The sequence below is a fragment of the Condylura cristata genome, unplaced genomic scaffold (genome assembly GCF_000260355.1).
Source record: "Condylura cristata isolate star-nosed mole 26May11 unplaced genomic scaffold, ConCri1.0 scaffold00030, whole genome shotgun sequence".
Taxonomy (NCBI): domain Eukaryota; kingdom Metazoa; phylum Chordata; class Mammalia; order Eulipotyphla; family Talpidae; genus Condylura; species Condylura cristata.
The window spans coordinates 26,100,399-26,127,084 of NW_004567131.1; the positions used below are offsets into that span (position 1 = coordinate 26,100,399).

Consider the following 26,686-nt stretch of genomic DNA (forward strand, 5'->3'; position numbering starts at 1 on the left):
TCGGGACCCCAGCCCGGACTAGCGGGACGCCGGGCTGACCCCTGCCCGGTGCGGGGCGCGGAGGGATGGACGCCCGGCGGCTGCCTGGAATAGGGCGGCGGGCGCAGAGGTCACGGCGCCAATGACAGCGCCGCGGCGGAATGAATGGGAGCGAGGGCACCGCGCCGGCTGGGTCGTCCGCCCGCCTGCCCTGGTCGGCACCCCAGCCCGGACTAGCGGGACGCCGGGCTGACCCCTGCCCGGTGCGGGGCGCGGAGGGATGGACGCCCGGCGGCTGCCTGGAATAGGGGCGCGCCTCGCGCAGGGCTACGAGCAGTGTCCTAGGGGCCGAGGGGACTTTGGGGCTTGGGCAGGGAGGGGCCGGCCCTGGCACTCCCGGGTGGAGTGGGGAGATTGTCTCCTGGGGCTTGGACATTTCCTTTCGCGTTACAGCCAGGGCTTCAGAAGGACTCGCTTTAACTAGAATTTCAGAGGAAAAGGGGGACCACTCAGGCTTCTTAAAGATCAAGGTGGCCTTTAGTAGGGAAAGGACTTGCGGGGGACGTAGGAGTGATGCCCGGGGGTGGGGGTTGGCTGGATTATAGCCAGGGGTAGTTGCTTTGGGGGCGGGCCTACCTCGGTGCGGTAGGACACTGGATGTCGGGAGTGAAGAGATCTCAGAGATCTCGATCTTTAACTTGACCTTTGATTTCTTGAGGCCAAATCAGAATCTCAGCACTAACCTTGATTCCTGACTCTCCCTGCTGTCTTTGGGCTCGGTCTCCATTTTTCCCCTTTCTGGTCAGTTTAGACCCTGTAAATAGACATATTTTTGTATTTCTGTGACTTCTCTACGGGTGGTGATGAATTCTCACTGTACCATGGGGCTGGCCCCTGCTGTTTAGCACAACTGAGCAAAATTTATGGACTCACTGTCCTTTGAGAGACTTCTCTGGACATGGTCACTGTGTGTGATGTTCACTTCATCTGCAAGGCTCATTATTAAAGTTTATTTGCATTTAGGACTTTTCCGGTTTAGTCTGACTCGCTACACATTATCCTTCCATGTATATCCCACAAACACCTGCTATTGAAACTTGCAACATGAAACTTGCAACATTTATAATTGTCTGCCAATCATGTGGGTGCATATCCGGACTCAACAGTATACTTAACCTCTACTGAGTTAGGATGGGGTTCCATCATAAACCCATCCTAAATTGAGATGATAGGAAGTCAAAAGCACAGTTAACCTACCATGGTAAAGTAGCATAGTCCGCTTGAAACGTGCTCAGTACATTTATGTCAGCTGCAGTTGGGCAAAATTAACTTACGCAAAGTTATACTTTGTAATAAAGCATTGAATAGCTCATAGGATATATTGAAGACTACTGACAATGCAAAACTACTCTAATTCAGAATTCGAAGTATGTTTCTATTGAACATATATATTACTTTTAACCCATTATTAAGCTGAAAAATCTCCCTAGTGGCCCAATGGGCTCAGCACTGTCAAGCTTGCGACAACCCCTTTAGCTTGAGTTCCAGCCAGCCAGGGGAGTGAGCCACATGGAGCAGCAGACCTCCCCTGTCCGCCCACTGCGCCTCTCATTGGTGTTTTGCTCAATCTGCCTGGTCTGCTCCCACCTCTGTCTCTGGTGAATCCTTTCACAGCCTGCCCCTGTCACTTCTGACTTGTACCCCAGTTCTTGTATGCATAAATAAATTTTTAAAGAAAAAAAAAAGACCAAAAAGCAGTATTACTTTGAATTTACAGCACAAGGAATTTTTTCACTTGAATACTAATTTAGTGAGGAATTCGGGAGCTAATTTGCACGGCAGAAAGACATTGAGAGCCCCTCTGGCAATGAGGCAGATGCCTGCTTCCCTTCCTTCACACCTGAGATTTATCTCCTGCTTTATCTTCTAGGGGTGGAGGGGGAGTAGAATTTCCTGTTTCTCTAGCAATTTCAAAATAATGTGTCATTTTGGCACATCTTGGAGGCAGCCTTTTCCCATCCCATCAGCACATTCTTCTGATATCTCTATTACTTCTGTTAAAAAGTCACTCAAGTGCCAAATTGCTCGTAGGTCTTTGATTCCCGCCTCCCCCCAGCAGTTTCTCTTTTTTTAAGTAGTAGTAGAATGCAAGGTTGGCTTTCAGGGGCCATGTGACAGCGGCAATGAACAAACTCAGAACTGGAAGGGGCCAGACTCTACAGCAGTAGGTAGTGACCGGCAGGCTAAACTGCCTGGGTAGCCCTGCTGTCCTGGGTGCTTCTACCCTCCCTTGGGAATCACTGGCCCCAGGTGCCTTTAAAACGAAGAATAGCTTGATGGAACAGAGTTGGTGTTACGGGAAGGCAGCATCTTACACAGCTCTCCAAATAATCTTGGTATCTCTCCAGGAGTAGGTGCTATCAGAAAGATGTCACAATGTAACACAAACAGAAAATGCTGGAATTTGAACCAAGATCTCTCTTCTGAAGATCATGCTTTCAGCAACTCTTATGCTGCCATGTGGCCAAACTTTGTAATTATCTTTTTTTCTGAAGTTTGGAATCTACCTGGAAGTCATCAAATTAAAGATATTGGCTACCTAAAGCAGATTCTAAATAACCTAATAAATTATATTGAAAAATAGATTTATTGTATTTAAGAGTAGATTATATTTATTGGTATTGTAGTTTTATTTATCCTGAGTTATAAGTGCTTATGAATATATACTTACACGATTTTTTTTTACTTTTATAGACATCTTACTTTAATCTTGTGAAGAGTTTAACATCTGCCTTTCCAAATGTATATAGTATATCACGGTAAGTTTATAATCCATATTATAACTTTTAATGCTATTCACCATACTGTAAGAAAATTTCTCAGTTGTCATGGGATTAGTCCAGCCAACTTAATATGTTGCTAACTAAGTGCCACAATATCTGTTCTAATAGATCTCTGCTTTTACAAAAGATGGGGATGTAATAAAATTTAAATCCGACTCAGAACACAATGAACATAGATTAGTTTTTCTTTGGCTTTCTGGGTTCTCTGAATTCTAGTCATAAAAATAAACTTTTGGTGTATCATTTTGCAAAACCAGAACTCTGTGTGATTTTCTAAATAATAATAACCTGTTTGGATTCATGCCTTCTTTCCACCAAGTATCTGGACTTAAGTTTTTCCATTACCTGATTACAAACATCTATGTATGTTCTTGGTCAGTAATTCCTACTTCTGGATGACGTTATCTCACCTAGTAAGACACCCTACAGCCTTCCAATGTGTGCGTTCTTGCTTATCCCAGATTCCATCACACAACATCAGCAGTGTGCTGTCGCAGTAAAGCACGAAGTGGTGAGAAATACACTGATCCTTTTAAACTCGGTTGGCGAGACTTGAAAGGTCTGTACGAGGACATTAGAAAGGTAAGGCTCGTCTGCCGATGCAGCGAAGTCACGTTGACTCCCAGCACTGTGAAGACACCTGCGGCCCGTGGCTCCCTTGCCGGCTGCCCGTGCGCTTGGGAAGCGCTCCTTGAGCAAAGGATGCACTATCTGTGCCATCAGAGCCAGGCCAGGGCAGGGCGGGAATCGGAAAAATTCACCTCCCGGCGCCTCCCTTCCCCTTCCAAGGTTTCCCACTAACTTCCGGAGCCCCCGGCCACTCTTGTATCTCCACAGCAGCTCCGCAAGAGTGAGGGCCTGGCAGAGGAGCCCCGCAGTGCCTGCTCAGTCACCGTGTGGGGCACCTCTTGCCGCCTTCCCTCCAGAGAGTGAATGTGCCCCCTCCTCCCCTCCTCTAGTGAGCGAGCACCCCTGTGCCTGTTGCTCGAGCCTTCGAATCACTGCGCAGTTGCTGCTCCCTCCCGGTGTCTGCACACACTTCCAACTCTAGCCCCTCTTGCTGTCCCTCTTCCGTGCTCCAGGTTCTTCACAGCCATCTGTTCAAGGTGCCCTCCTGGAGCCAGTGTCCCACGCCCGCCCTTCCACACCCCTTGTCTCTTCCTGCCTTGGCCCCTCCTGTCTGGGCCACCTCTGCCCCGGGGCTTCCTCTCCAGCCTGGTCTCAAGCTGCAGTTGCCCAGGCCATCAGAGGCTTCCTTCTATTGCTGGCTTTTTACCTCCAGTGATGTTTGTGAACTTTCAACACTGTTGACCACTCCCCCTGCCCCCCATCCCTCCCCTCCCCCAAGGAAACCCTGGCTTCTGTACCCCACTCTCCAGGTGTTATAGACTGTCCTGGTTCCTCTTGGTTACCGCTCTCCCACTTCCTTTCATTTTGCCATACCTTAGGATTCTACCAGTTCTCTCCCTCTCTGTCCTCGGTTTACCCATTCCCATACTTTATGACTCCCACATAATGCGTCTGTTGCACATTGAGTTCTGTCTCCTAAATCCATAGATCTAACTGCTTGCTGAGCCACCTGCCTGCCTGTCTGACTATCTCAAACTTACCTGAAAGTCTGCTTGCCCTATTCGTTGTTTTTTCTCGTTTTTCCTGTTCATTGAAGGAACCGCTTTGGGACTTCAGAAGGACCTTCCATGTCCCTACACATCATCCTGACTTGTCTCTTGACTCAGTCCCCACCACCCCAGAGCAGGCCACCCTGTGTCTGGCCCCGTCGTCCTTCCTCTCCCCTCTCCTGCCCGAGCCAGAGGCGCCCCTGGGTGTTCAGAGGGTGACCACAGCAGGGCTGTCGTGTGGTATTGCAGTTCTTCTCCTTCCCCCTCCAGACTGAGCTCCTGTAGGCAAGGAGCCAGCTTGCTTGTCTCTAACTGTGTTTCTAACCATGTTTGACACGCAGCTCATGACTTAGTGAGTTACTGACCCACTGTGTTGTGTTCACCAGAGCCTGGCTTAGCGCCCACGACTTCAGGGGGTCTGCTCCAGTTCATTCCAGCAAGTCCTGGAGAGGCAGATCCAGCTGCCTGGAAGGTCTCCCTGCTTCCCAAATCAAAGTCCTGCTTCTCCTTTAATCCCAGCTCAACACTTACCTCCTTTGCTTTTGCTGGTCCACACTCCTCTCTTCCTTCTCTAAACTTTGAATGTACTTAATATCTGATATTGCTCACTGTATTCTCCAATGAATATTTTATATTGTGAAAAATGTTGAGTCTCCCCAGCTCAATGTAAGCTCCTTGCAGCCAGGTAAACCATATCTTGTACTTACTTTTAAACTTTTGACATGTCTGTTGCTAAATAATGGTTGAGCCAGACTTACTGAACCTTGCTTCTCTCTGGCAGCATTTTACCTCTCTTTTGGCGCCAAAACACAGTGTGGCTGTCCTACCTTGATGCCCTTTGACCTCCTGCACCTTTGACTCAACAGCCACTACTCCCCCACTTTCTCCTTCCTCGAAGCCCATCTGCTCGGCTGCCACTAGCCCAGAGTCCCTGGATTCACTTCGGCTTTCCTCCCCTCCCGCTGTCTCTTGGGTCCCCGGGCTGTGTGGTGCAGGCCAAGCCAGGCATCACCTGGGGCCTGGCACGGGACAGCCAGGTCTGTTTCTGTACCACGTGGGACATTTTGCAGCCATTTTGAATTTCTCAATTGACTGGAATCAAATAAAGCTCTGTAAAACAAGCACTGTTGGCTTTTTGTGCAATGATATTGCTGTACTAACACAGAGAAACTTTATTTCAGGAACTACTCATATCTACAACAGAACTTAAGGAAATGTCTGAGTACTACTTTGACGGAAAAGGAAAAGCCTTTCGACCAATTATTGTGGTGCTAATGGCCCGAGCATGCAATATTCATCATAATAACTCCCGGTGAGTTATTTACTTTTGCTCCTCCATCATTTTTCCTGTCTGGAGTCTTCCACCCCAAGATTACCATTTCGTTTCCTGTCTTAGAAGTAGCCACCCTGTGACTCCACTTCGTGGTGAGTAGTTTCAGACCCGGGCTCACTAAGGCAACTCTGGAATCCGCTGGGCATCTTCCGCGTCCAGCTTGTTACTATTTGTGGAAGAACAGCATCAGCAACAATAGGCCTAGAGAGAATTAGAAAAGCCACACTAGTGTTCTTGTTGGGAATAAGGATCCGGGGGTGTGCATGTAACCCTTAAATGCAGCCGGCAGTCCATCCAGAGTCACAGGTTCCTGCTCCACCTCCATTCAGGCACCACACCCCAGGGCCTGCCCGTGACCTTTGGAGACATGCCAAAGAGAAGTCTCATTAAAAGAAGGCATTGGACTATCAACCTCTACTTTCACGTTTTCAAATACTGAAATAACTGTGACATTTTAAGATTAGTGGAAATCTGAAAAGGAAGAAGGACTTAATCCCTGCAGCATGTAGCCTCTTGGTCACTCCCCCTGAACGCACTTGAATGACGTGTGTAGCTCCCGCAGGGTTTCCCGGCCAGGGCACTCCTGACACTTTGGGCCAAGCCATGCCCGTGTCACCGGCACTGCCCGGGGCTTGTAAATGTGTGCAGCATCTCTGGGCTCTGCCCACTCAGCACCAGCCATGCCCCCAACACCCCCAGCTGTGACAACCAAAATGTCTGCAGGCTTCCCAGATGCCCCCTGGGGAGCAAGATCAGTTGAGAGCCTCTTGAGAGAGGGCTACATCAGTGTTTATAGTTTTAATTGCTGGGGTGAAGACGTAATCCTCTTCATCATGTGTCCCCCTCAGAAATATGGTGGCAAGGAAAAAGCTTAGCCTTGCTTTCAGCCCTGTCAGCTCTTATCCTATGGTTGAAAGTTTTTTTCTCCACCCTGTTGAAGCCATAAAAACTGGTCATTGCAGAAAACATGGGAGAATATAAGTCAAAGGTATTGCTGGTTGAAAAGTAGGTTCAGAGCTCCCTTCTGCAGAGATGTTTGATATCTGTTTTATTCTCTTTGCGGGCTGGCGGCAGAGTGTTGGAGGCAGGGTCAGGCCTGGAGGGCGCGTTGAGATGTTGGGGAGCAGGAGGGCAGTGCTACTCCCTGAGCCCAACTCCTTGCAGTACAGCTTCCCTGGCTCCGAACGTAGACGGTTTCTCTAAAGCCCTTCTAAGCTGACGTGGTATAAGGCAAGGAAGCAATTACTGTTACTTAATAGGGACGTATTTCTGAGAATTCCCAGACCCCAAGATAACCTACCAAATATACATAAAACCTAAAGTAACACCAGCGTACGGGAAAAGCAGGTGCAGTGTGCTAGACACAGGGTCCAAAAAGCAGCTGGGGGGGGGGGGGGCTGCAGGGCTGCCTCCTAGTGTGACAGGGTTTTTGTCTTTTGTCATAAAAGCAAAAATATCTGAATATCCTAAGTCCTAATCTTTACTTCCTCTCCGTATCCTGGGAGCCACACCCTGGGAGGGGACAGGGAGCGCACCCCCCACACATGACTGAGCGCTGCCGCCCTGCGTCCTCCCAGCAGTGGGTGCTCAGGCTTCCACACCCCGCCCAGGGAAAGACTCTGCTGCCTGCTAGTGCTGATGATAAGAGCCTGTCTCAGCCCCTCGCGGGTTGCTCCCGCTCAGAAAAACTTGCTGAGGCTGCGCCCCTCCCCAGTCGCCCCGCCCAGGGCTGATAAATAAAGTGCCAAGGCTGTGACGGGCCCAGCAGGCCAGAAGCTGCTCTCCAGGCCCGTTGGCACCTGTCGCGCCACCTGGTGTTGACCCCCAGGGCCGTCCGCTCCTGAATAGCTCTGCACTGCCAACTTGAGAGTCCACTTTCCAGGAAACCCAGCCTGAAGCAGTTCAGCAAAACTTACTTTACCAAAAGTTCAGGGTCAAGAGTTAGCTTTAAAGTAAACTGACTGCCACCGAACAGCTCGGCTCCTGAGGACAGCGTAGCGGCGTGTGCACGTCCCTGGGCCCGCCACGTCCGCTTGCTCCTGGGCAGGGCCTATCTGTGAGCCGGCTCTGCCCGCACAGGAGAGGGGGTTCAGCGCGGCAGTCAGGGCAACTGGATGCGCCTCTGTTGATCTTAATTGTGCAGCTGTCAAAACAGTGAGCCAGGCACTGGCTAGTGGGCGCAGACTGAAAGAGTTTTCACATTAACTAATTGCCCATGGTTGAGCTTGAGCTTGGTTCAGCTTGAGCTGAAACCCTTCTGGGGAAAGCTTCCTCTGGCTTAAAGTCAATCAGATGAATACCCCCAATGGGGAGGCAGTAGTCCCCAAATTGTCAGACCACCTAGCCTCTTGTAAAAATGCAGATTACAGAGCCTCGCCATTAGAAACTGATTCAGGGTATTTGGCGTCTTGGTCTGTTCTCAAGAGTATTGATGAGGTGGACACGGGGTAGGAAACAGTAGTCCTGTCAACATTCTAGCAAGCAAAATGAAGCACTTATTTTTAGAATTGTCAGGAGAGACAAACAAGAACATTTTGGAGCAGAAATAGAGCCTTTTGTGTACCACTTGAGAACTCTGTTCTTTTTAGAGTTTTTATAGATGGGGGAATAATGGAGCTTTCTCTTAGTCTCTTATTAAATGAAACCACATTTAGTATTGACATTTATTTGCTGTCTTCATTTGTCTGAATCAAGATAACACATTGGTCAGCGTTTTCAGAATAACTTAAGCCTGTGCTTTAATATCTTCAGATTGCTAAACAGACTGGTTTTTACTGCAGCTTCCCAGCAGGGACCCCTTCTGCTGACACAGAACTCGGCGTGTGTTCCTACATGTGCACCTCAAATAAATAAATGTACCTACAAATCTTTAAGGTCCAGGTTTTCTTCATCTGTGAGTGTCTCATTGAGGGACTCAGAACAGACTCTTAGAAATGATCAGATCTTCCTTTTTCTCATTTACAAAAGTGGTTTGATTGGTTGGTTGGCTGGCTGGCTCCCCTTGTGACCATATAGAAATTCATATAGAGAATGTAGTCTCTAGATCTAAGAATTTGTTTTTGTTTTATTTCGTTCTCTTACTTTATAAATTTATTTCTTAATGTGGCATCCCTATGACCTAACCTTGGCAAGGCATCTTATGCATTTTTAAAATGTTCTGCAAGTGACAGAAGCAGCTTTGTAGGGAAGCCAAAGTGTTTATACAGTTTCTCTTAGAGAAATAAAATTCTTTATCCTAGATCCGATGTCCAGTTTTCACAAGATGATTGCTGAGAAGGTTATGGGCGGAGTGTCTGTTAAAAAGCATTGCTTTCTGTTAACTAGAGATGTGCAAGCCAGCCAACGCTCCGTAGCCTTAATTGCAGAAATGATCCACACTGCTAGTCTGGTTCATGATGACGTTATTGACGATGCAAGTTCTCGAAGAGGAAAACATACCGTTAATAAGATCTGGGGTGAAAAGAAGGTACGGACTTCTCATTTTTATAATCTTTTTTACCAAATAACATGCCCTCTGGTTTGCATGGTTTTTTGGGCAATTTGCCTTATTAAAAAGTCAAATATCTTTCTTCTCATGTCTTCAGCTTTCAAAATAGTAGTCATGTCTTGTATGTACCCAGATATTTTATCATAATGCCATGGAAGAGTAAACTCAACATTTCAGACTATTCACGGTTTTATATAAAATTCTTTTTGATGAAAGGAAAGGAATTTTGCAGTTATCCAAAAAGACTTTCAAGAGGAATCATGCATTTTATTTTTGGACTCTGATTACTTGGGTCCAGTTTAATTCTTGAACTACTTAGTGACTGTACCAGAGTGTCAAGACAAGGTAATAAAAACTAAAATATGTGTATGTATTTCTATTCTCAAAAGTTTTCCTTGTAAGCAGAGGCTCTATAATGAGATTTGACTCACGTATTTTAAAGCACATCTGCACATTTTATTGGGATTTCTTGAAAAGGGTGTGCAACAGTGATCGTTTTGAGGATGTTTAAATCACGAGTTGAAGACTGAGATTGAGATTGAGCAAATCAGAATGAAGATGAACAGACTTCTGGGGAATAGGCATGTCCGCAGCAGACACACCACCATGGGCTGTTCCGCCCGCTGGCAGCAGAGCCAAGAGGGTCCCTCCCTCCCTCTCTCCAGCTGTTCCTTTCATTCCTCCCCAAGCCATCCACGGTTATGCGCCTTCAGTGCTATATGCTGGGACTTCTTGGGGCCAACGGGAAGTTTAGAGTCCTGACCCCTGAGCTGTTAATAATGCAGGGGGTGGTGATGGGCACAGGTGTGCGTATTTGATATATACAGTGACTTTATAAATGTACTTATCAAGAGCTGACATACATAGTATGATTAATTGATAAAATCCTGAACATCACTAAGTTTAGATCCTAGAGAACTAACAGACACAAGAGGAACTTGAAATGTGATTGTTGTTGAACATGAATTGCAGATGGGACATTGTTTGAGTTGGTGAACTCTAGCATTTATAACTAATCACTGTATAACAACACATAGGCATATCTTTAGTTAGTATAGTTGATTTGAGCCTAAATTGAATTATAAGTGCCTCATAATTAGTTGCTTATACAGGTAGCTACTAACACTTTAAAGAAAATTAGAAAAATACTGATTATCTAGTGTTCAATGAAAAAAGTATTTTGTGTAGGAATGAGGGCTAAGGTGATTTAGTGCAGAGAGCATTGAACTTGGAGCTAAGACTCCTTAGCTTAATTGTCATTGAAAAAAGTGACTTTTGTGCCTAGCATTGGGGTGGATTAAGTGCTAAGTCATTCCCAGTCTGTGCCCTCAAGGGGTTCAGTGCTAGGAAACAGCTGACAAAAGTGCTAAGACACAGTATGCAAGGGGTGTCAGGCTCCCCCAGGAGTCTTCTCTCAGTCTGGAATCAGTGGACTTCCCACAGGTGTCCTCTGAGTTAGTTATGCAGATGAGCCTGCTGGATAAAGGTAGGGAACGATGCTTTGAGCAAAAGAAACAATTTAAAAACACAACATGACTTGAAGGATGAGCAAATGGTCTAAGAACACCAAACTGAAGGCAGCTTCATTTCAGGGGAGCTAGGTGGATAAGCCACTCAAGATGGTGATACCCATCTTGAGACATTCATTTGTTCGTTTCTTCAACTGTGAATTGAGACAGACGAGGCAATCTGAGAGCCTGTCCAATTCACTAAACAATATCCCAAATCTGCAGCTGACTGTTATGCAGACCTGCTGGGGCAGAAAAGGAGAAAATTGTTTCCTGTCACCCCACCTTTCTGTCTCCTAAGTCATCTTATTACCGTCATTACTCTGCTGCTTGACACTGAAAATAAATTTTTTTTTTTCTCTTTCAGGCTGTTCTTGCTGGAGATTTAATTCTTTCTGCAGCATCAATGGCTCTGGCACGAATTGGAAACACAACTGTTGTATCTATTTTAACCCAAGTTATTGAAGATCTGGTGCGTGGTAGGTTAATTCTGATTCTTCTTTTTTTTTTTCATTCATTCTTATTTAGTCAAAGAAACCATACCTCAAACAGCCCCTTTCCTTACTTATAGGTGAATTTCTTCAGCTAGGGTCAAAAGAAAATGAGAATGAAAGATTTGCCCACTACCTTGAAAAGACCTTCAAGAAGACTGCAAGTCTGATTGCCAACAGTTGTAAAGCAGTATGTACGTTCTGTCTTTTTTCAAGTTAAAAAAAAAAAAAAATAGCCTCACAGCTCTTTCTTGGAAGCTAGTTCTCTAAGAAAAATTCCACTGGTCAACCTTAAAATATGCAAACAAAGTCCCAAGAGGTCACTGAAAAAAGAATTACATCCTCAAACTACAGAGAACTTCTGTGGTTTTCATTTTTGCTGTCTTTTACTATGTGGCCATTAACTTGGCATCTTTTCTTCTAATAATTGAATCAAGATAAGTTCTATAATATGCTGTGTTCTTAAATGTATTTATTTTGGAGAAAATACCTATTCGGTTGTCCTAGCGTTCTGTGGCCCTTTTTATGAGTGCTAGAATTTGTATGTGAAATATCAAGAAGCAGTTTTTTTGCTTGTTATCAGTAATTGAGTGTGAACCATAGCTTTTTCTTGTTCTCGCCTCCTTTCATTAGAAGGAGTGTTCTCTTTATAATCTGTAGATTAAAACACAGATCTTCAGTACTTTCTCATGAATGAACAAGTGTACTACATGAAAGTATTCATTTAACCATCTCTCAGCCTAACTTGATGTAGTAGAGGAAATCTGGGCATATAAATCCTTGCAGTCAAAGCAATGAGAAAGACTTCTAGAGAGAAATGTAAATTACTTTCATGGTACACTCAACATAATTACAGTTTGTTTTATCAGGCCTCTCAGGTGATAGAGTCCCTTGCCAATAGTGTCTAATTTTGAAAAGTGACAAGGAATATTTAATTGTCAGCCAGAAAAGAACAAGGACAACATTTTCTTCCTTAAAAGATCCAGTTAATACCCTGTGGAATGTGAATTATGTAAAAGATGTTGGCCACAGTCTCATTTTTGTTTTTTTATTAAAAGGACTGTTCTTTTTTTACTTCCAAGAAATTGTGTGGATTCTCAAATAAGAGAAAATAAAAAATATGATAAACACTAGAATGCTAACTAAAAGAATGACTGATATGAAGAGAGTACCACTAAGTCACTAAATAGTCATCCTTCACTGCTCATCAGGTCACTGATGACTAAAACCTCCATGAAGATGGACAGCCAGGGGCCTCCCTGTTGGCGCAAGGGGTTAAGGCTCAGCACAGAGAAGGTATCATTGGCAGTGGCAGTTTGATCCCCAGCCAGGGAGGTGACCCATATGGTGCAGCAGACCTCTCCTGTAGCGAACCACTGCTCCCCTCAGCAGTGTATTTCTAGTAGATCTGCCTGTTCTGCTCCCCACTCTGTCTCTGGTATATCCTCTTACACCCCCTTCCCCCACTTCTGGCCTACACCCCAGCTCTTGTAAGCGTAAATAAATATTTTTTAAAAGAAGATGGCCAGCCAGACCCATTGGGCCCCCGAGGGTGGTAGGTGGAGCTCGTTGATGATTTTGCAAGCTTGAGATTGCTGCTAGCAGTAAGTGGAGCTGTCTGACCCTGAAACACTTGAATCACTGTCCGCACAAAGTGGATATCACACAGGCACAGGGCAGCAGCTGGAACCAATGACCCAGCGACAGAACCCTATGGAGGAGCCAAGGCAATACACCCCAGCCATCAGGAAGGCTGTAATGTGTCACTGTCCTCTGCTGAGAAGCCAGAGACATAACAGCACATGTATTCATTCATAAAGGGCACCTCCTCCTCTACAGATTAGTCAGTAAACAACGGATGTGGGTATTAACATGACTCAACTCTCATGAGGTGAAATGTCTAGTGTTGTCCACTAGGAGGCACACTATGATTTAGTCCTAAGTGCCAGTGCTGTTAGCAGAATAACGCAAAATTGGTGTGAGAGCTCTGAATCAAAGTTTCTGTAAGTACCATGGATAGGAATATTTCTGAGTTATATGTTCAAAATTGCTATTTTTATACACTCCTGATATTTAAAATGCAAAGATATATATTGGCTCCAACAGAATGCCTGTGAAGCAAACTTGAGATGCCAAAAAGAGAGATAAGGAGAATGGAAATAATATAACAAAACTATTAGAATTCCAAGCTGGAATAGAATTTAAAGGAAATTTAGAAGCCTATAATTCATTCTTCACCCTAGCCCCCTTTTTTAACCACTCATTCTATTTTTAGTGGAAATAGTATTAAAACCGAGGAAAGGGTGTTTGACACTGATTGTTTTGAATACAGTTGTCTTAAAAGGTGATTTACTGTTTTTTTGTATACACAGTCAATGCAAAATAAATTCTGCAGCTGAGCAGTAAAGGCTGTCACTTATTCCCGAGAAGACGTAATGTTTGTGGGGCCCCCCAGCTCCATTGGCTCCTGCAGTATTAGACTGTGGCTGAGCTGGGATTTGAACACAGAACGGAACGGGTTATAGTTATCCTGCCTCTGTTTGCTTTCTGCTTGGTTTGGTTGGTTGGTTTTTTACTTTGTTTCCTGAATTTTTATTCTCTCCAGTGCTGTGTGTGGAATGGAATCTAATGGCCATTCTTGTACTTTCTTTTCTTTTCAAGATTTACTTATTCATACAGAACTGGGGTACAGGCCAGAGGTGCAGGGGCGGTGAGAGGATTCACCAGAGACAGAGCAGGGAGCAGAACAGACAGATCAACGAAGTACACTGCTGAGGGGAGCAGTGGTCAAGAGAGGAGAGATCTGCTGTGCCGTGTGGGTCACCCCCGGGGCTGGGGATCGAACTCGCACTGAACCCACTATGGCTGGCTTGCAGTGGAGCGTATTAACCCGCTGCACCACCAGGGAGGGCCTCTTGTTACTTTATTTTCAGAGCTACCAATTGCTATAAAGTCTTGTCTTACAGATAATATTTGCAGAACTCTTATTTTTAAAGATTTACTTTTATTTATTTATGCATATAAGAGCTGGGATATAGTCCACCAGTGCAGCGGGGGAGAAAATTCACCAGAGACAGTGGGGAGAACAGGCAGATCTACTGAAATACACTGCTGATGGGAGCAGCAGGTACAACAGGAGATATGGGTCAGCTCCCTGGCCCGGGATCAAACTCCTGCAGTGGCTATAAACAGCCTCATGATGCTGACACTTAACCCCTTGTGCTACATGGAGGCCCCAGAACTCAGTTTTTTTGGTTATAATATTTCTACCTAATCTGAAGGTGGATCTTATTCAGATTTTGCCCTTTGTCCTAATACTTTTATAACAAAAGGAGATAAAAGTATTTTCCAGTCCAGGATCTCATGTTGCATTTAGTTGTCATGAGTCTCTTGTTCCTTTGAATCTAGAATAGTTCCTCAGTTTTTCTGTCCTTATAGTACCTTGATAGGTTGAAGCGGATAGGCCACGTATTCCTCACCACAGCCCTATGAGTAAGCACTTTTGACTCCAGCATTTCACAGATGAGGAAGCTGAAGCACAGAAAAATCCAGGAACATGCTAAGGTCATTGAATGAGCGTAAATGCCTTCCTCGCAAGCCAACAAGCTCACCACTTTCCCATATCGATGCTGAGCAAAGTAGGTTCCATCCAGAGGACCACAGAAGTCGGGGCTGAAGTGGGACGGGGCTCTTGATCAGCAGAGACCCGTACAAAGAGCAGCCTGAGTGCCATCCAGCTTCTTATTGACAGTCGCTCCACTCTCAGGAGGGTAGAATGTCCTTCCTCTTACCCCATTTGGGGTTTTTCCAGCTTTGTTTTCTGAAAATGTGGCTGGGCCTACTTAGCATGCTTAGCAGAGCAGCAGGAAATGCACCCAAATGGCCAGTGCCAGCTTTAAAGTAACTTAAGAGTCCTATTTCTCTGCCCTCTGCAGAGAAAAGTTTTATTTTTCTTGTAAGACTACGGTAACAGTCACACCAGCAAAGATCCTTGGATGAGCGAAGGCTATAGATGGAGAAATAGATACATACACATTGTATATATCTGTATACATTTATGACAACATCGTGTGTTATGACTAGATCACATTAGACACCATCCTTAAAGTCAGGGCTAAGTCGATAGGGAAATGTGAATAAAGCCAGCCAGCAATTGGGCTGAATTTGGCCAGTATTTCGCATGCTGGTCTGTGTTTCTGCAGCACGACAGAAAAGCTTTACCAGGCAGAACTGCCCTTGTAGCCCTGTCCTGTGAAAGAAGTGGGGATGGAAATAGTTTTCTTAGATTTTAGGGAAACAGTCTGTGACTGAGATCTTTCCATTGCAAACCCAGGTACTTTGTACCTGTGTGGCCTCCTAACAGCAGTAACTCTTGATGGTACGTACTCCAGCACACTGCCGCTTATTTAAGCGAGTAGATGTACGCACCCTCCCAGCAGGGGCTGGCGGTCTCGCTTCGTCTGCCAGTAACTTACTTTAGAACTCTCTGTTCCAGGTCTCCGTCCTAGGCTGCCCTGACCCAGTGGTGCATGAGATTGCCTATCAGTATGGAAAGAACGTGGGCATAGCCTTTCAGGTTGGTGTGCCGCTTCCTAAGCAAGCAAGGGACCCTGGCCAGAGCAGTGGTCGTGTTGGGAGGCCAGTGCTGCTCACATCCCTTTTCTCCTCCCGCCAGCTAATAGATGATGTACTGGACTTCACCTCCTGCTCTGACCAGATGGGCAAACCAACATCAGCGGATCTGAAGCTTGGGTTAGCCACTGGCCCCGTCTTATTCGCTTGTCAGCAGGTAGGTTTGACTCCCTCCGACACTGCTCTCTAATCCTATCTTCCCACAGCTTGTGTGAACGTTGTCATGAGGAATACAGGGGAGAGTACTTATGGAAGAGAACAGAGAGACAGACTTGATCCTAGAAGTATATGACCAAGATGTTGGGCCATGGAAGCTTCTTAAGCTCTTTTCCTTCATCTGTTAAATTGAGATGGCAGCCTTCCTCCCAGGACTGATACACATTCATGGAGATACTTTGTAAATTGTTGTTTTATATGCATCTGAGGTAGGATTACGATTATTTCCATGTGTTTGGGTCACTGTCAGAGTGAGTGGGTGCCATGTCTTGATTATAGCACTGGGTTTGGGGTGTACCTTGGAGCCTCTTAAAAATGGCACAGGGCCAGTTGTTGAAGTTTCATATGGGGCTGTTTACTCCCCTGACTGAGAGAGGACTCAGAGAGCCCCGCCCATTGCCTCAAATGACAGGAAGTCAGTGGAATCAATTCTAAAACCACAGTTTCTTCTTTCTTCAGATTGAAGAGCAGTCAGGGATGTAAGTAAAGCTGCCTTCTACTCTCCTTAATATGGATGAATGACAGAGGATGCTTCAAAGACAGTGTAAGGCAGACACCTCAGGGCCCACTCTGGACACGGCCATGTTCCTTTTAGCCGAGCTGTAGCTCATTTGAAATAAATGGGACATTAGCTAGAATTTGATCATCCTTTTAATAGACTTTAATTGTATTTAATTTCCTATATTGCAAAGCAGTGAGAGATCTATCACCATGCCATGAAATCACAAACGATCTTTGGTCTAAAAATTTGATCACTTCTTTTAGTGTTTTAGGGATGGGCCTTTGTTTCTCTAAATTTACAAAGATAACTCGTGTCTTCTCTAGAACTCAGGGATACTATCTTGATGTATAACAACTGGTGACTTTCTTTCTTCAGCAACTTCTGGTATGAAAAAAGAGATCACCTTTTATCTACTAACACAGTCACAACAGGGTTGTTCTTGGAGCAGCCTGATGGCTTGGGGGGCCGGCTCACGCTAGGAAACACTAGTTGACAACAGTCAGTGAGGATTGAGGCTCTTGAGTAATGTGTTGGAGTGTTCTGGACAAATCTGTCCTCATTACAGCCAGGCATTCCATCCTCTCCACATTTTGAGGCAGAGGTGAGATGTGAAAGGTGTGCTGCTGTCTGTATGTGGGTTCTTTCCTTTATTGAGACTCAAAAAGAATGTTAGTTAACGTATGCCACGTTCTGACAAAAACTTTATATATAACAAGGCACAAGTGAGGAACATTTTTTTGACCATTAACCTGTAAAAAAAGGTAGTTTGTAAATGTAAGCATATGTCTAAGAGTAGATAGCTTAGTGGCTGGCCACCAGCTATACAACTGTAAACGTAAATCTGCTCCAGATTCTGGTAGGTAAATGAACAAGATGGACCCAGTGCGCTGAGTCTGGCAGGGTGGCGAAGATTTCTTTAGCTAGGCTCTGAGGTCACCAAGATGACTAAGTTAAAAGCCTTCTCCCCAAAGCAGCTTATAGTCTACCAGAAAGCTTTGGGTGCTTTAATTTTAGAACTCTTAATCATTATAAATAATTATGAGCCCCATAATGGTGAGTTAACAGTTGAGTCCTACTTAATCCTTAAGATGATTCAGTGAAAATAGATGCCACTTCTGCTTATTGCACTGCAACATTTCAGAAGCTAATATTCCTCTCCATTAAGGAGCAAGGAACAATTCTGCCTTCAGATATAGTGCGGCCGTCGGTTGGGGGACGAACCACTCCTACATGTTTTACTTGTCAGTAATCTACAAGAGAGTAGAAATGCTGGTGTTTAAAAAATCACGGAAGAGAACGAAAGGTTCCATATTGTTTCCAGCCCAGTTTTATGTGAGCTGCACCAGGAAGCCGCTGCTTGGGTAGGCACAGACTCATGGTTACCAGACAGCAGGGTTCCCATCTGCACCCACAGCAGTGGGGAAAGCAGTGAAAAACACCAGAAAAGGGAACACAGGAGGAAGCCGAGCAGGAATTGACTCTCAACAATCTGACTTGTTTCCTAGGCAGACTGACTTTTCTGTTCTATAATACATGGGCTTAAAGTCAGGTATGTGTTTGTAACTAGTTTAGGCTCTACTGTGAAAAGGGGGCTCTTAACCAGAAATTTTTCATAAGATTTCTGGGATTAAATTGATCTTGAATATAAGTTTCCAGAAGTAACATGAGAATATGCCATTATCTCCTTTACATGGAAAAGGACTTCATGACCTCTAATGTCATAGCTTCTTTCGCAGTTGGTATTATGTCCGTTCCACGTAAGAAAGTGACGCTCACACTTAGCCAGAATTAAATATCTGATAGATGGCAGAGCAGGCAACAGAGACTCCAGGTCATCTTAGTGGTCTTCATTTACTCCCTGACATATCCTGTCACTCCTGATGTCGATTAAAGCCAGTACCTGATGAGCCTGTGCAATCCCCATTGGTCTTGCCAGAAAGCAGCAGCTGGTACACCCTCATTATGGAAAATGTGCTCACGACACTCAGCGTCTCTGTGTCATCTTTCACTGTTTGTGGTTTGTCTACCTATTTAGTGGAGAAGTTGTAAAAGTTTGTTTTCTATAGCTAGGTTACGTTTGTTTGCAGATAAATTTGTTTTTGAACTTTTCCATGTGTAACCGACTCTCACTGGACCAAGACAAACCTTGGGACAGCACTTTTCCTTTCTAACTTCATATGGTGGGTTGTCTAAAACTGCAGTTTGTTGAATTCAGGGGAAACTCTCTTGTAATTCAGTGTTTGACATCCCTCTAATGGAGTTTTCAGTAACAGAATGCAGAATTTTTTTGAAGAGGTCCCTATGGTAGCAGTGCCCTTCCAAGTATCTGGCATACACATTTTCTTAAAGAGAATCCTCATGTTATTATTTAAAGGGCACACAGATAGATTTCAAAATCTTAAGAAGCAAACTAGAGGTTTCTTTTTTCCTTTTTGCAAGACATTAGTTCCTTAATATCCTTCAAAAGATCTTTTCCTTTCTTCTCTCCAACTGGTAAGTCACCAGACCTAAATGTCAGCCTGCCGCCACACCAACTGCTGTCACCAGCCCCTGCACCAGCTGCACAGGCTTCTGTTATTTTAGGACAAGTTGGTGCCTTGCAGTCACTCAAGTTTTGAGAAAACACACTCCAGTTTTTGGTCACCTTTGTAGTTCATTTATGGACAGGTTTTATTGTAGAATCTGATTCATCCACAGGTGTTTCTTCTATACTTAAAAAAGAGCCCAAGCAAAAAAAAAAAAAAAAAAAAGCCCATACAAACAAAAATGTTCTTCTTTCTCACTAAATCCACCGGCAGGCAACTATTTCCTGTTAATGTTTCTTCTTCTTCACATATGCATAACGGAACAGGAAAGTTTGATATTTGCATATTAAAATTAGCATGCACTACTTTTCAAAGAAAGGATATTGTCAGATTCAGTGTAAGAATTCTTGTCAGATGTTGCTTTCTCAATGCTTTTTAGCCTAACAGGAATCAGAAAAACCACCCAGTCAGCACATTGTACCCCACTTGGTATTGCAGAAAAAGCTCCTATGCCATAAACAAGGTAATTTTGCCAGATGTCCAGGACTGTGTCACATCCATTTTGGGCAAACAGACTCTCAGAAATCCAGCTTTGGAAAGTGTATTAATAAACCAAGAGAAACACTTAATTACTTTCTACTGCCAGAACTGACTGACTTGAACTTTACTGATTTCCTATAGCACTTAAAAATTACTTTATTCCTAAAAGACCAGTAACTGAAGCACATTACTTAATATTCATTCAGTTGCTGTCTCTTTAAATTTTAAGCATGTTAGCAAGCCTCTACGTGTTTAGAACTTTGTTCTGACACATACTTTGCTCTGAAAGGAACATTCTTAATTCCTCATCTGCCATCATCTGGTTGAGGTTTTTTTTATGTGGGCTCTGTTTTTCTTCTAGGATTACTAATACCCGGGTGGTGGTTAGAGGACAACTCATTTTATCCTTCAGGTTCACTGCCAGGGAAAAACTGGCAACTGCTGTAAAACAGTCATGTCCAAAACTAAATCTAACATTTTACCTCTCATTTCAGGGACCTAATGGCACTTAGATGATGTAGTTCAGCTCCCTTGAGACACAGTGAAAAGACTTAACCAACAGGCTAAGGAACTTACCTGTGGAAGGAATAGCACTAGAGCAGGGATCTAAAAAATGAAGTGGTTTGTGTCCTCACTTTGGATTTTGCTAATGGTGACAATTCTGAATTGCTAAATTCTGAAGAATACAGCTTTTCTGTGTGTTCATTACCTCATACTATGGTCAGCTTAACTCTGGTCTTTATAATTTATTAGTTACTGGACTGGTGTCTCTACTCCTGTAGCCTCTAATTCAATGGATCTCAACCTTGGTTGCATATGAGAGACACTGAGAGTTAAATTTCTAATGCCTGGACCAAGTCCCAAGCCACTATTTTATTAAATGTCAAGTCAAGTGACCCCAATGCACAGTCAGTCAGGGCTGAGTGCTCACTGCTTTGAGCCACTCTATGTATGAGCTGCTGTGGCAGACATATCTCTGCTCACAACATCTGCTGCTTGGAAATCTCATAGCTTTCAAGTGTCACTGAATTTACTTCTAAAGTAGAATGCCGGACTCTTATCCTAAGCTAGTGTTTCTCAAAATGCCTGCAGAGACCAACAAAATCAGCATCCCCACGTTATGAGCAGTACACCCTCAGGCCCAACCTCATCTCAGAAACGTTAGGGGGAGAGGCCCAAGCGGCCTCTGCTGGTTCAAGTGTAAGAGACAGTGGATGTTCTTAGCTGTATTCCGTAGCTGCTGCAGTTTTCTGCTTCCCCCCATCACCTAAACATTTTAGCCACTTTACTGCCCCCATTTTCTGTTATTACAAACAAGTGTTAAAACATTTGCTTCTCTCCAGTGATATTTTCTTTTTGATGGTTAGTTCCCAGAAATGAATGCTATGATAATGAGACGGTTCAACTCGCCAGGAGATGTGGACAGAGCCCGGCAATATGTTTTACAGGTAAGGTTATTTTTAAAAAAGAAAAGCCAACAGTGGCTATAATGTTGCAAGGTAATTGGTTAAACTTTAGATTTGCAAGACCAAGTCTGGTCAATTCTTGACTTGACAAAAAAACTCAGAAGAAAAAGTAATTGTATAATTCATTTTTCTTCTACACTTCTCAAAGGTTCTGATCTAATTTGTCTAGGGTAGGGCTTGGGCATTAATAGTTTTTGGAAGCTATTAAATAGTGACTTTAATGTGCAGTCAGGGCTGAAACTCATTGGTTTGGAGTCAACCTTCCCTGTACCCAGCAGCAGCCAACAACTATTCTAGGCAGCCAAACCTGCTTCCTAGTCCAAGCCCTCATCCTTGCCACAGCTAGATTAGTACAATCATCTCAAACTGGAACTGCATAGTCCAGTCTATGTAACTACTATAAAGGTGTGATTAAACAAATGGTCACTTTAAGGAAAACTAAACCAACATAGGTAAACAGAAATGTTTAAATTTCAAAGGCTATAATTGTATTTCAAATATATTTCCACAAATCCTGAAAACCTTCCTGTAAAATCCAGGTGTTTTTGCATGTGTTCATTTTCAGTGATTTTTGGAAGAATGAGGTGTTTCCAAAATCTAAAAGTCATGTACAGCCAACAGATGTAATGAAGGAGATAGAATGAACAAGCCATTTCTAGTAAACAAAGTCTAAGTCTAGTCAGTCAGTACTTGAATGAATTCCAAATAACTGCCTTTTCAGATTTAAATTTCCAAAAAGCAAAACCCCATCAAAGGATGCATTTGCCTTAGCACTATGCTGTCATTCATCATAATCAGCTGTGAACTGCCAACTTTCAGGGGTTGGTGTGGCAGTACTATTAAAAACTAATGAGAAAGGGTATCACTGATGAAGTTGATGTGACTGGGAGATTCTGGTTTCAGAAATAGTACTTCTGAAGGCTGAACTGAGAAATGGGACTTAAAAGAGACTGATTGTAGCTCTTACGCTTGGCAGTAAAGTTCCAGCAAGCTTAGAAAGAAATGTACTTAGAAAAAAAAAAGATGTATTCTCTAAAACATATTATCTACATTCTAGTTCCTGTTCACCCACAAAGCTTTTTAGTCCCTATCCTCATTAAATATGAATGGCCAATTAGGATTTATTCAAAGTAGTAGGATTATTAAATAGGTGAATAAACCTTACTAAATGAAATGAGATCAAGTAAAAACTCAGAAAAATGTAAATAAGGAGACTCAAAACTACTGCTTCAAAAAAGAATTTTTTTTTTCTTTTGAAACAATGAGTGAATAAGCATAAGCTCCAAGAAATTTTACATGATTGTGAAAAACTAATCCTGGGGCCAGGCCTTCCCTGGTGGCACAAAGGGTTAGGACGCCGCACTGCAAGCTAGCCACAGCCGCTTCAGCTCAAGTTCGATCCCCGGCCCTGGAGGTGACCCACATAGTGCAGCAGACCTCTCTTTGTCTCGCCTGCTGCTCCCCTCAGCAATGTACTTCATCGATCTGCCTGTTCTGCTCCCCACTTTGTCTCTGGTAGATCCTGCACCTCTGGCCTGTACCCCACTTCTCTATGTATAAATATTTTTAAAATTTAAAAATAAACTACTGCCAAGAAGGGTAGGAATATGAAGTTGACAAATACCTCCAGATATAAAGAGCAAATGGGAAAAACAAAGAAAGAAAAGTCCTCAGAAGATCAGTATAATCACATTAACAAATCAAAAAGTGAAATCAAAGGTGGTGGTCACCCAGGTAAAAGGATCAAACTGGCTCAGTGTATAAGGCAACTGGATGTTTCATGAAGAGAGCAAGGCATTCCAAATGAGGAAGGAACATCTTAAACCTGGATTTTTTTTTAAATCAAGGTAACAGTTTACAGTATTGTATCAGTTACAATATTCCACTTTACCACCAAGCACACCACCAAATGTCCCTCGTCAACCACCAACCTAATGCCCACCTTCTGCTCATTCCCTTTTACCTCTCTGGTAACCACCATTCTGTTGTCAGAATCTAAATATACCTAGAACTTCTATATTCAGTAAAATCATCAATTAAATATGAAGGTAAAAGTCATAAACACAATGACACTGAAGGACTAATTGATTTCCAGTATATATTTTCTAGGTATTTTGATGTATTTCAGCAAAAAATATGGAAACAGCAAGGAAGGAAGAAAAAGCAGATATTAAACCCAATGGAATGAATTGAAGAGCTGAATGAAAGTCATGCAGGAAAAAATTGTACATTAGTGCTAAAAAGCAGTTGGTTGTAGTAATGAAACAAATGATTAAGGCATTAGAAATTATAGGAATCCGGAATGAACTCATTTACCAAAGTGGGAAGAATAAAAAGTAATTCATTCCGAAGTGGGGTTCTGTACTAATAAACACAGCAAATTTAAATGTGCCATACTTTGTTATTTCAGTTAGCAATGTTTAGAAAATCAGAAGCTTTTCAATCATGTTAGGAATATCTTACTCTGAATGACAGCGGGATCACGAACCATTAAGAAGGAAATTAAGTCATGGGAATAATGCTTTATTAGTGTTAAGCTTTAGAAAGAACCACATAAAAACATTACAGGATAAAATGCAAACTTCTACCTGTAATGTAAAGGTTTATTGATTCAAGGAAAAAATGAGAGCGCAGGTATCCTCATCCTAATATAACGGAATTCAGAAGCTGGCCCTATATGAAGACAGAGATCATAAGTAGAGGAATGAAAGACAGCTACATAAAGATCAGACTAGAAGGCACAGTGTAAATGAGCTAAATCCTCACATTGCCTAGCAAAAAAAAAAAAACCAATCGTCAGATAAGAAATAAATAAATTTTTTAAAAATGGATAAAATTTTGGCCCCTTTGGGGCCCCTTCACTTCAGAAATTTTCAATTAAAATTTCATTGTGTAGCTATTTTATGTAGAGCTTCTTAGAAACTCCTACACCACCAGGATGTAGATGGCTGCTTGATACTAATGAGGTAGCTGCTCTCTGTGTTAAGAGAATAAAATTTGCCCTTTAGTCTGAGTACAAGGCATAAAGAGAGAAGAAACTAGAACTGTGAGTTTTAAAGAGAACATTAATAACACACTTTGGCTGTTATCTATTCTGATGTCAAAAAAGGTGGTTTTAATTCATTATAGCAGGAGGTGACATGCATCGCTTTTATTGTGTCCACAGAGTGATGGTGTTCAACAAACAACCTACCTCGCCCAGCAGTACTGCCATGAAGCAATAAAAGAGATCAGTAAACTTCGACCATCCCCAGAACGAGATGCCCTTATCCAACTTTCAGAAATTGTGCTCACGAGAGATAAATAACAACAACTCCTATTAGATCTGGCAGCTATTTTACCAGACTGTGCCTCAAGAATTTTGTGGAATATACTATGCTTCATGTGCAGATAACCAAAAATCATTTCAAAAAATCATTTCAACTTGATGGGTGGGCAATTTTTTTATTGGCAAATTTTTTTCAGAAAACTTTTTAAATGTAATTAACTATCTGAATCTGTCATTCTAGTCCCTATAAATTCTTACCGAGATATCTTAAGGGTTATATGTGGTACTGTTTATACTGTTAATATTGACATGTAAAGTCATTACACAATAAATAATGTTAAAATTCAAATGGTTTTTCTGGTCTTATCATAGGTCAGAAAATTATTCTCTACATCTCTGTCCACATTAGATTTTAACAGTATCCAAAATTTCATATAGGAGAATGTTTTATTATAAAAGACTGTACATGAAGTTTAGACAACAGACTATATACAAGATTAAGAACATTCCACTGGGAAAAGTGAAATAAAAGTAGCTACCTGGTCACTACTGATACTAAAAGCATGTCTGAAGATTAACAAAAGCAAAATGCATATCCAACAGTCACATTCATTTGGTAGCAATAATGGTCTTTAATTTTCAGAAATAATGTTTTGCACTAGTCTTAACATTTACTATGCTGTTACAGGTCTGTAACACCCAATACATAACTGTAATTTGAAATCCAAACAAATCCTCAATACACAGAAACCCACACTTGAGTGCTCTATTTAAAAATCCTAGGCAATGTAGAATTATACACAAATTAAGAAGAGAAAACATCCCTTGAACCCTCCCTTAAATTAAGAGGAGACACACAAAGTGCATGTGTTGCATTTCAATTATATCAAAAGACAATACAAATCTGTTGGTAGGTATATATCCCTGTTCACTGATTTAATATGACCCATCTTTTTTCCCCAAATATTTAAAAAATCTTTGTGTTGTTGCTAGTGCCAGGTAATGGACTAAATAGTGCCTATTCAAAAACCAACTGCATCCACTTCTACAAAAACAGTATGTAAAAGATACTTATAATTTCCTTTCACTGGACCAGTAATGTAACAGCTCACTGGAAAACTGAAGGAATGTTTAAGGATAGCAATCCTTAAGAATTTTACCTACAGAATGCATTTTGATAAATTTTCTTAGCATTGAAAAAATTACTTTAGAAAAAGAATTCAGTAGATTGAATTGTAAATAACCATCTCAGATTGTAAATCATGAAAATCACACATTACTGCTGACAGATTGAGATAAGGCTAGAGTGTTTTTCAAAGTTAATATATTGGGAAAGTAGAACCATAATTCTTTAATAAATCGGTATCTTTTATTTGTTTTTGTTTTTTAAAGCAAATCAGTAATGGAAAGGACAAAAACCTTTGGTTCACTTATGTATTTATGAATGGAAAAAATTTATAACGCAAATTCACTCATTAAAAAACTCAGGTACAAATCACATTTCAGATCACCTTTTTTGTTTGTTTAGTTTCACATGGAGACCTTAAGAGACTAAACTCATTTGGAGACTTAAGTGTTCCATGTACATAGTACACAAATTGGAAGCTTCTTGGATTTTTTTTTTTTTAAGAATACTTCAGTACATGAATTTGTATGCATGCTTTAAACAGTTTATTTCAAGAATGAGAATCTAAACAAAAAGTCTGACCAGCACCAGCATTTAAGGTTTCTGATTTTAATATTAGTCTGACATAGCGTTAATCATGCTGCACTGAAACATGTTATGGTACAATCTGAATCATGATTTGTTAAATATTATACCCCACACCCCCAGAATATTTAGGCTGGTCATAAAGTTAACAATGTGTAAGTATATAAGCATAATCATTATGGACAGCATCTTGTAAAAAAATTGCTTGTTAGCAATACACAAACTGCCTCAAAGATTGATGCTTACAGGTAGACATTCAATTATACCAATAAAACAGCATGGCCTGAAATATGGGAACATTTTAAGACAATTCTGTTAACCATGATAGTCCCACAGTATGACTGAGTAATAATAAGAACCTACTTTAGAAGCAAAAAATTTAATCAGTATAGTGCATGATTGATTCAACATAGTTCCCAGGGAACAGACCAGTCACTCGATTGCAGACTCCTTCATACCAGCCATCGTCATTCTTCTTTATAACATAAATGATTGCACCCTCCATAAATGATAGCTCATCATCCTTGTCTTTTGTATAATCATATATTGCCACAACTATGGAGATA

General features: G+C 42.4%; 2 protein-coding genes across 8 annotated transcripts in view; one reads left to right on the top strand and one right to left on the bottom strand.

Moving 5' to 3' along the window:
* The window catches only part of PDSS1 (prenyl (decaprenyl) diphosphate synthase, subunit 1), a 24,949-nt gene extending 191 nt beyond the window's left edge, over positions 1–24,758 (top strand). Inside the window, 12 exon segments of the mRNA XM_004691324.1 lie at positions 108–175; positions 1,275–1,292; positions 2,738–2,798; positions 3,284–3,404; positions 5,623–5,753; positions 9,099–9,240; positions 11,137–11,248; positions 11,341–11,450; positions 15,756–15,836; positions 15,936–16,049; positions 21,043–21,123; positions 24,308–24,758. Of these exon segments, the coding sequence (XP_004691381.1) occupies positions 108–175; positions 1,275–1,292; positions 2,738–2,798; positions 3,284–3,404; positions 5,623–5,753; positions 9,099–9,240; positions 11,137–11,248; positions 11,341–11,450; positions 15,756–15,836; positions 15,936–16,049; positions 21,043–21,123; positions 24,308–24,448 (1,180 nt within the window). The 3' untranslated portion in view covers positions 24,449–24,758.
* Positions 24,571–26,686, bottom strand: part of ABI1 (abl-interactor 1) — a 64,907-nt gene continuing 62,791 nt past the window's right edge. For 3 of the 7 annotated variants that reach the window (XM_004691318.2, XM_004691317.2, XM_004691312.2), the window contains one exon: positions 24,571–26,675. In XM_004691318.2, coding sequence (XP_004691375.1) covers positions 26,500–26,675 — 176 coding nt within the window. In that variant the 3' untranslated portion in view covers positions 24,571–26,499. The remainder of the gene's footprint in view (positions 26,676–26,686) is intronic. The other 4 variants (XM_012731289.1, XM_012731290.1, XM_004691313.2 and 1 more) reach the window with 4 other exon arrangements.